Below are 10,250 nucleotides of genomic sequence, written 5' to 3'. Positions count from 1 at the left end.
CATTTCCACCAGTAAAAGGTACAGAAGCAAACCGTGTGTGGGTGTGTCCCCTGTTCTTCCTTGGACCCGGCTGGGTCATCTCCATATTGTGCACCTCGTCAAACTTCGCTGCCCTGAGGCCTAGCTCCACCTGTGGGGAGCTACACCATCATAGCTGCCATAACACCGGCCTCAGTGGACTGCCGCAGCGCTGGTGATCCTCACCAGACACCACAGGTGGCGTCACGAACTTTGACATTTCATTTTCCCCGTTTTTAAGAGAGACCCCAGGGTACGGGCCCGGGAGCCGACCACCGCGACCTCCCCCAAGACCAGGCATTAAGTCCCTGGCGCCGAGTAGTCCCCATCCCCTGGGTGCCACATTTACATATGGGACAAAGGGACCTTTTTGGCTCCCCTAGTCTCTAGGGCACGAAGGAAACAGTAAACCCTGCACTTATTATAGGCAAGCCCCTGGGAGAGGTGGGTTTTTGGTGGTGTGTAGTAATGGACTTACCAAAAACTTTCATCATAGCTTTTTTTATCAGAAAACTGGAGTAATCTGCTTTGAAAGGTATTAAAAAAAATTGAGCAAAGAGGAGTTGTACAGAAATGTTCCCACTTTTAAATTTTTTTTCGCTAGTTTGAAGAAACTCCGCCAAAATGGGCAGAGCTAGAGAGGAGCCGGGACTGGATGGGACATGGCTATGTCCACCTGTCAAATTCTGCAAGAGCGTTGGCGTTTCTTCTGCCAGTAATGCTACTTCAGTCTGTGCACAACTTTAGTCTTAATATATCGGCCTCACAGTATTTTATAATGGCCAAAAAACTGATTTTCAGCCATGTCAGAAACTTTCAAGATAATTTATAGTCTGATCCGCCATCTTGTCCGTGTCTTGGAAACCTGAGAATGAGCGCTAGTCTCGGCAATCCAACAATCCCATACACAATGAGGGGTCCGCATACTTGACCTCCAGTCCATTCATTATGGAGCCCACATTTGGGATTAGTGGGGTCTTTAGTGATTGGGCCCCAAGCGATCAGTAATTATCCCCTGTCCTATGGATAAGTGATAACTCACCATCTTGTTCCAAACCTTTAAGGTGAAGGCCCATTTGCACATCGCCTGTAGAGCGTCACACAGATTCCCTCATATTACGGAGCTGCAGACGTTCTGCCATATTAGATTTCTTTTTATGGAGGAACTTTCCCTAGAAACATTGTATTGTAATCTAAAGAAGAAAAGACGCCTCCATATGAACTTGAGGACACCTGAAGGAGCAGCATGGCCCTATACAATGAGAATATACGGCATGTGTCCTCTGATGATACCAGTATGTTCCACCATAACATGGACCTGTGTAATGGACAAGTAGCTACTACCAAACTCCAAAACCTATTGTAACCAGAGATAACACTATAAAAAAATTAAAGTTGCTTTTATTTTATTATTTAAATAAAAAATTCTCAAGAAATCTTAAAAGTTGACAATCAGGCGTCCATCATCCATATTTCCACGCATTCAGTAATAGCTGATGGTCGGTCTGACACATGTGCAGCCCAGAGTCACCAGCTCGCCCTCCAGTCTGTAGGAGAAGCTGCAGCCTTTCTGCTCCCGTCGTAGGACCATCACCTCCTGCTGGATGGGGAAGGAGATCAGGTCTGGACTTTCATGGCCATCAGTGTCTACACAAGCAAAAGTCAGACAATCGGCCTCGGCAATGACGACAGGGAACCTGTTGGTATCTGTGCTGAGACTGGGAATAAAAATACACAGTGAGAGAAGCTGTGTAACACCTGGTCCATGTCCGCACTCCTTGTTCTTATCCTGCAGATTCTCAATGCTTTTTCTTCAGTCTTCTGCTCTATAAATCTCCAGTTTCTCCCTCCATACAAGGTTATTCTGGGTGATGTCAGAGCCGCGCCGTGCGCTCTCAGCTTCTCTCCTTCATGTTTTATTTCTAATAACTGCAGCTGCATCTCCCTCCTCCCCTGAAGTCTATTTGGGGACAGGGGAGATTTCTGAACGGTTACTGGGAGCTTGTAGGCAGGAAAAGAAGAACGAGAGGCGGCTAGAAGATGGGAAGACGTTATTCTCCACTAAAGGGGTTATAAAAACATCCCGACAAGCTATTCCCTGCTATTGTAACTCTACTGAAAAGATTATTTTCTTTCTATACTTTACTAGACGTCCTTCTACAGGAGACTCCGGGAATCTCCACCGGACTGTATCACTATTCAGCGCTGCTTGTAATGTGACAGGTTGTGATATTACCTGTATTCCCAGGGGGACAGAGAGCGGGTGTGACCGTCCTCCATCTGCTCCGAGCCGTCCATAGAGCTGCTGTCAATCAGACTGGTGTCCACTGTCATACTGGTCGGCAGGTGCCGGTTCCTTCTTCCAGGACATCTCTGTCTGCCCTCTAGAGGGAGCTCTTCACCCCTAGATCCTTCCTGATTATGGGGCAAATCCTCCTCTGGTAGAAAGGCCGATGAGCTGAAGGAGACCAGGACGGCCACCTGAGAGATAGGGAAAGATGGGGAGAACATGGAGAATAATTCACATCATTCCAAAAATAGGGGAAACTTGTCTTGTGCAGATGACGTTTGCCTTGAAGGGGTTGTCCCCTTTCAGAATAGTGACTATCATGGGCTACAGTGGCTGTAACAAAACAAACTGAGTATTACTCCCCCTCCCTGGGTCTAACTCCAGCTCTCCGCTGCTGCCGGATCTCTGCTGATTGTCTGCAGCACTGACATCACATCAACAACTCTACAGCCAATCATGGCTGTGTTCAGCTCACTGATTGGTTGCAATGCTGTCAACTTGATGTCAGCACTGCAGACAATCAGCACAGACCAGGCAGTGTCGGAAAGATGGCGTTAGACCCGGGGAGGGTGAGCAATACCTGGTGTGTTTTCTTATTTTATATATATATATAACCCTTTCTTATAACCCCTTTAGCAAGGCTGAGTCTATTATCTTCCTTTAGAGGGGGAATTACAAATATTATGTGTCCTGTCCTGAAATGTAACGTCACCACTAGTGATGGGAGCAGCGGTAAATCAGTGAATAAATGAAATCTTCTACATCTTTGTGTTATTCCACTTTGTGTTTCATCTCTCACCATCTTCAGGATCTGTTTGATGTCAGTGAATGAGGACGGTTCTGTTTCCATTCGGAGGCCGTAATCCTGCACATTGCTGCTCCTGCTCTCAGCGGATACATTGTATCCAGTCTAGAAAATGCTCCTGAGCAAAATATATATCAGGACTAGTGTTGAGCATTCCGATACTGAAATATCGGGTATCGACCGATATTCGCGGTATGGGAGTTCTGATACTGAGTTCCGATACTTTTAGAATATAGAATACCGGAATCGGAAGTTCCCATAATGCCTGTGCTCTGCAGTGTCTCTGAAGGATGACAAGCTGGATGGCAGCGCTCAGCTTACTCTACTTGTCATTTAATGTTAAAGGATTTATTAAAAAAAATAATAGTGTTTTCATGCACCGTCTCTTTAAAAAAGCCGGCCGGCAATTCAGCATCGGCATACACCGGTACCCGACAATTTACAACAGAAAGAATAGAGCATCACACATAGATTAGAAAGATAGAAACATGTCAGTCACACATATATGAAGTACAGTGACAGTGTTGCTTACTGTACTTGTCATTTAGTGTAAAGGATTTATTTAAAAAAATAATAGTGTTTTCATGCACCGTCTCTTTAAAAAAGCCACCGGAAATTCATTTCAATTCAAATGTACTTGTCATTTAGTGTTAAAATAAAGGATTTATTTAAAAAAAAATTGGCGCGGGGTTCCCCGTACTTTTAGGCTCTAGCGGAGGTTAAGCAGACGGCTGGGGCAGATGTTTGAAGCCTGGGAAGGGGGTAATACCCACGGAGCTTCCCAGGCTACTAATATCAGCCCCCAGCTGAATACCTAGCCTTTACTAGCTATTAAAATGGGGGACCGCCCCAAAAAAATGACGTGGGGTTCCCCCTATTTTAATAGCTAGCAAAGGCTAGGCAGACAGCTGGGGGCTGATATTAATAGCCCAGGAAGGGTGCCATGAATATTGGCCCCCTCCCAGGCTAGAAACACCAGCAGTCAGCTGCCCCAGAAATGGCGCATCCTTAGGATGCGCCAATTCTGGCACTTAGCCTCACTCTTCCCACAGCTCTTGAGCAGGAGAATTTTCCCACGCTGTCAGTGACGTGCATGACGTGAGCTGAGTTCATTGGACATGAACTCGGCTCATCTGAATGCGGTCACAGCGAGACACTGAGGAGCACAAGCATGTCTGCGCTTCTCAGTCTCTGCGGCATGGCAAGCTGGATGGCAGCTTTCGGCTGCGATCCAGCCTGTCATGTGAATGTGACGCGCCCCCTGGGCCTATGCTGTGCTGCTATGCAGGGGGAATACCCGGAACCGGATCGCTGGGGGTTGTAGTTCTCCGTGGCGGTGACCCGGTCCGTGCCCAGGGTGGTCAAACCAGTGGCAGTCTTAATGGTGTTATAATAAGTGTCCGACTACGCCACCCGTGGATTGCGGTCAGTGGGGACCGCCGCTGCGCTGCAGACCGCTGAGGCTGATGTTGTTTGCGCAGCCAAGAATGGGATAACTCCCCACGGGAGAAGTATTACCTCAGGGCAGCTAGTGTAAGAGATGATGGTGGTGATGGTGTGAGTGTCCCAGTACTGATGGTGCTGGTGCGGCGAGGAACCACAGAGACGTGCAGCTGCAGTTTTCAATGCTTTACTCACAGTTCTTTATCAGGTCACTTGTGCACAGTTAGGACCGCCCGAGCCGTGCTGCGTTCACCAGGTGAGGGACTCGGTCAACTCCCAGGCAATTCCAGAGTGTGGTTCAGAGCTCCCCTCTCTTCCTTTCTACTGGCCGTCCCCACCAGTGACCCACCTTTGTCCAGCTTCCTCGGGCCTTCTGTTGGCGAAACCTCTCCCGGTTTCCCTGACCCTATACGGTATGCCTTTCTGGTGGATGTAGTGAGGGGTCGCACCAAGATGTGGTCACAACCTCCGGTTTTGGCTGAGGATTAGTCGCCTCCACCAATTCGGGTTCCGGTACCCTGCTCTGCCAACCCTTCACCCTATATCTCCTGGGCATATGGGGTTCCTTCTGCCTTCGTGTCTCTGGGCCTTTCTCTGTGTTCCTTGCTTCCTTTCTTACTTTCCTTTCTGTTCCTTCTTCTCTCTCTCTCTTTCTGCTGTTCCTGGCCTCCACTCCAGGCCTGCCTCTGGAGCTGGGCCCAGACTGAGCCACAGCTCCCTGTCAGCCCTCTCTGGCTGAACTCCTCTCTGAACTGACCACGGGACTGAACACTGTTCTAAGATGGTGCCCACCTTATATACCTCCCTCTATGTGTGAGCCCAGGTGACTAGCAACCAATGGGCTCCTACCTATGCCCAGAGACCCACCCCTATCTGCTCCTACACCACTGGGTTTTCCTCCCCCTCCCCACTCCAGCCAGGAACAGATGCTGTCGTGCCTGCACTTCTGTCTAGTGGGAGCACCGTTGAGCTGTCCCTCGGAAATGGGGTGTGTGTGGTGCATGCAGCTTACTGAGTCCTGGTCCACACTCCATCCTTACCCGGGAGTGGAATATCACACCTCTGGTTTGAGGTGCAATACCCCTGTAGCAGCCGAGTCCTCGGGGTGCTACATTCCCCCCTGGTAAATCACAGCACGTCCTCGGGCTGGAAAAGAGCAAAACAATTTAAAAACATACAAATTTTTAAAGTGCGCTCACATATAAGACATTAACCAAAAACTCATCCCTTTATGGGAGGTACTCTTTTCTTTTTAACGTTACTGGTACTCTTTTTCTTTTCTTTAACATTCTTCTGTCACTAGCTATGGTCAAAACTACCGGAACTCTTTTAGCATATAAAACATCACATGAAACATTTGCATTATTATTCTAGCAGCATTTAAAACTTTTCAATATAAGACATTCTTAAACAAAAACATTTTCAAGTAAAACATTTTGAAGCTGATTCTTGAACTCTGGCCGCTGTGCAACTTGCGACCAGGTAAAGGTGCAACAGTCCATTTAATTCCGAGGTAGACGTTGCAGTTTTTGTATAAAACCAGTAGGGGGCGCTTTAAGAAGCGCAACTATTTACAAGGAATCGGCCGCTCTCAGTCCTCGGCCAGTGGGGATAGGGGAATGGCTGCTCACAGTCCTCAGCCTGGTTAGGGATAAGGAGGGGTGACTTTTATCAGGAAACAGTTCACATTAGTCCCAACGGGGACCACACTTCAATCAGCAACAGTTCTTATACCCTGACGGGTAACTATATACAGTTCCACTTTACCGTTCACTGGTAACGGTGTCTTCCTGATGCTTCCTCCTTGTACTCTTCAGATCCGTCCGGATCCTCAGGGTAGTATGTGTCTGGGCGATACCGCAGCTCCTCCTCAGTCAGACGATGTACATGGAGGGCGTACAGTCCTTTGGCACCCTGGTGCCGGGTGTAAGTGACCAAGTCACCGGGGTACAAGTCACGTCCGTGATGTCCCTCCGGCAGGTGGCTTTCCACGTCCCTTCTGGTGACAAATAGGTCGGTTTCAGCCTCTGGGTCTCTTATGAAGCCCCAGCCATGCTCTAGCTGGAAATTGACTACGGTCCTGGTGGCTCGGGGACCGCGGATGGCGTGGGAGTCTTGACGGGCCCTTCTCTTCTGCTCTGCGCTCCTGGCCTGGAGTCGCTGCTCCCTGATGCGCCTCTGCCGCCGCTCTCTTTCATAGGTGGCTAGCTGCTGACGGCAGCACTCCAGGCGCTGGGCTTCTTCCGCCCGCGTCTCCTGGGTGAAGCCCATGTGGTTCTCGCTAGTGGGGTCCCATGCAAACTGGGCATCCTCCGGCAGGGGTGGAGCGATGTTGGCGGGCTCCGGGGCCGGGAGCAGAGGCTCACTCAGGGGTCGCTCTTTCCGGAGATGGGGGTTGGCGAACTCCGGTGGCCATTCAAAGGGTAGCCCGTCCGGGCTGGTATGTTGGGCATACAGGTCCGCGCCCAGGGGTGGCACTGTGGGCTTCGGACGGGTGGCAGTGCCCGGGGGCACTCGGCCTTGCGACCAGGCTGGCGGTCGCTTGTCGGTCGTGCCCGGGGATGGCACCGCCAAGGTAGGGGGCGCTGGTGAGGCAGCAGCGCCCGGGTGTGCTGGGTCTTGCGTCCTGGCCTGTGATGTCTCACGCTGTACGGCACCAGGGTTCAGAGGGCACAGCGCGGGGCGGGGCGTGACGGCGATGCTTGCTGCCTGAGGCCTAGCTGGTGGCGGTGGAGGCGTGGTCTCAGGTACGGTCCCCGGGGCCTCGGGTCCCGCAACGGAGGGTGAGGGCAGGCTGGTGTTCCCAGGGCTTGGGGTGGTGGCATCCCCATTACCTGCCTCGGTCTCCGTGGCCTCCTCCGCGGCGTCGTCTGCAGCTGCCGGTCCCTCTTCTTCGCGCCCAGTGGTAAGCGCGCTGCCCGGTTCCGTCGGGGTCCTCTGCTGGTCACCTCCGTGCTGCCGGGCCATCTCCTCTCTCCACCCGGCAAACACATCCCGCTGCGCCCGGACCATTCTTCTATTCAGATCTTCCAGCGCTGCGCGCGCACGATCCGGGTCTCTAGGCAGTTGGGCCAGCAGTTCTGTCAGGCTGCAGGGTGGCTCCGCTTGCAGCAGGCTGCGGGCCAGGGTGCTTGTGGAGTTTTCTGCTCCCTCCATCTCCGGGTGCAGCAGGTCCAGACTGATCCAGGCCGCACCCAGCCCCTCAGTTTTCTTCTCTATCCGCCCCCATAGGGGTTGGTCCTGGGGGCATCTGCTGACAATCACCTTCAGGGGCAGCCCCCCCACTTTGATGGACATCTCCATTGCTGTACTTATTGTTGCTGGGGGCGGGCCCCTCCTTTGGCGCCACTCTGGGACCTGGCCCACGATGGGAGGCGGCTTCCTGCTGTCCTTTGGTGCGCACATAATGGCGTCCGCTCTGCCAGGGCGGGAAAAACGGATGAAGATGGCGGGAAACGGTCCAAAATGGCGTCTGATGGCGGGAATCGGCTCCGGATGGCGGGAAACGACTCCGGACAGCGGGAAACTTCTGGAAATGGCGGGAGACTTCTTTTTAAGGTACATGTGCAGTTTTCTTCAGGCACGCAATACCCGCTTGTGGCGGGTTGGTAATGATCCTGCCGACTACGCCAAAGTTGACTCGCCCCCTGGGCCGTGTGCTGTGCTGCTGTGCAGGGGGAATACCCGGAACCGGATCGCTGGGGGTTGTAGTTCTCCGTGGCGGTGACCCGGTCCGTGCCCAGGGTGGTCAAACCAGTGGCAGTCTAAATGTTGTAATAATAAGTGTCCGACTACGCCACCCGTGGATTGCGGTCAGTGGGGACCGCCGCTGCGCTGCAGACCGCTGAGGCTGATGTTGTTTGCGCAGCCAAGAATGGGATAACTCCCCACGGGAGAAGTATTACCTCAGGGCAGCTAGTGTAAGAGATGATGGTGGTGATGGTGTGAGTGTCCCAGTACTGATGGTGCTGGTGCGGCGAGGAACCACAGAGACGTGCAGCTGCAGTTTTCAATGCTTTACTCACAGTTCTTTATCAGGTCACTTGTGCACAGTTAGGACCGCCCGAGCCGTGCTGCGTTCACCAGGTGAGGGACTCGGTCAACTCCCAGGCAATTCCAGAGTGTGGTTCAGAGCTCCCCTCTCTTCCTTTCTACTGGCCGTCCCCACCAGTGACCCACCTTTGTCCAGCTTCCTCGGGCCTTCTGTTGGCGAAACCTCTCCCGGTTTCCCTGACCCTATACGGTCTGCCTTTCTGGTGGATGTAGTGAGGGATCGCACCAAGATGTGGTCACAACCTCCGGTTTTGGCTGAGGATTAGTCGCCTCCACCAATTCGGGTTCCGGTACCCTGCTCTGCCAACCCTTCACCCTATATCTCCTGGACATATGGGGTTCCTTCTGCCTTCGTGTCTCTGGGCCTTTCTCTGTGTTCCTTGCTTCCTTTCTTACTTTCCTTTCTGTTCCTTCTTCTCTCTCTCTCTTTCTGCTGTTCCTGGCCTCCACTCCAGGCCTGCCTCTGGAGCTGGGCCCAGACTGAGCCACAGCTCCCTGTCAGCCCTCTCTGGCTGAACTCCTCTCTGAACTGACCACGGGACTGAACACTGTTCTAAGATGGTGCCCACCTTATATACCTCCCTCTATGTGTGAGCCCAGGTGACTAGCAACCAATGGGCTCCTACCTATGCCCAGAGACCCACCCCTATCTGCTCCTACACCACTGGGTTTTCCTCCCACCCCCCCACTCCAGCCAGGAACAGATGCTGTCGTGCCTGCACTTCTGTCTAGTGGGAGCACCGTTGAGCTGTCCCTCGGAAATGGGGTGTGTGTGGTGCATGCAGCTTACTGAGTCCTGGTCCACACTCCATCCTTACCCGGGAGTGGAATATCACACCTCTGGTTTGAGGTGCAATACCCCTGTAGCAGCCGAGTCCTCAGGGTGCTACAAATGTAGCAGAGCTGGAGCCGTCCTGGGAACCATGGAAAGGTAAGGATACGGTTGGTTTATTATTTTTCTTTTATTGCAGGAGATCACTGGCTTCAGCTGGAATGGGCGTGATGGTAAGTATGGTTTAATGTAGAACAATAAAGAATTGTGTCTTTATTTCAATTAAAGGACTTTATTCTGGGTGATTGTGTTTTTTTTTTAACTTTGACTTCGATGCTGAATTGCATGGCCCCTCATCCGAATCCTGGTATGCATGCCTCCCTCATCCCCAATCCCGGTATGCGTGGCACCCCTCATCCCCAATCCTGGTATGCGTGGCACCCCTCATCCCCAATCCCGGTATGCGTGGCACCCCTCATCCACAATCCCGGTATGCATGGAACCCCTCATCCCCAATCCCGGTATGCGTGGCATCCCTCATCCCTATTCTGGTATGCGTGGCACCTTTCATACCCAATCCTGGTATGCGGTGCACCCCTCATCCCCAATCCTGGTAAGCGTGGCACCCCTCATCCCCAATCCCGGTATGCGTGGCACCCCTCATCCCTATTCTGGTATGCGTGGCACCCCTCATCCCTATTCTGGTATGCGTGGCACCCCTCATCCCTATTCTGGTATGCATGGCAACTTTCATCCCCAATCCTGGTATGCATGGCACCCCTCATCCCCAATCCCGGTATGCGTGGCACCTCTCATCCCTATTCTGGTATGCGTGGCACCTTTCATCCCCAATCCTGGTATGCGTGGCA

The 10,250-nt window shown here is 52.2% G+C and overlaps 1 protein-coding gene across 1 annotated transcript; it reads right to left on the bottom strand.

Annotated features, from left to right (window-relative positions):
- Nucleotides 1-1,501: 1,501 nt before the first annotated feature.
- LOC141258485 (interleukin-17F-like) lies at nt 1,502-1,959 on the bottom strand. The gene is made up of 2 exons (XM_073673478.1): nt 1,874-1,959; nt 1,502-1,736 (listed from the first exon to the last, which is right to left on the bottom strand). Exons 1-2 carry the CDS (start codon nt 1,957-1,959, stop codon nt 1,502-1,504), a joined length of 321 nt encoding a protein of 106 aa, XP_073529579.1.
- Nucleotides 1,960-10,250: the final 8,291 nt, after the last annotated feature.

Source organism: Phyllobates terribilis, unplaced genomic scaffold, assembly GCF_046119375.1.
Source record: "Phyllobates terribilis strain yellow unplaced genomic scaffold, ASM4611937v1 Scaffold_3__8_contigs__length_932513732, whole genome shotgun sequence".
In the NCBI taxonomy this organism is placed as follows: Eukaryota; Metazoa; Chordata; class Amphibia; order Anura; family Dendrobatidae; genus Phyllobates; species Phyllobates terribilis.
The sequence above is the reverse complement of the archived record's forward strand: the minus strand, read 5'-3'. Positions and strand labels throughout refer to the sequence as shown.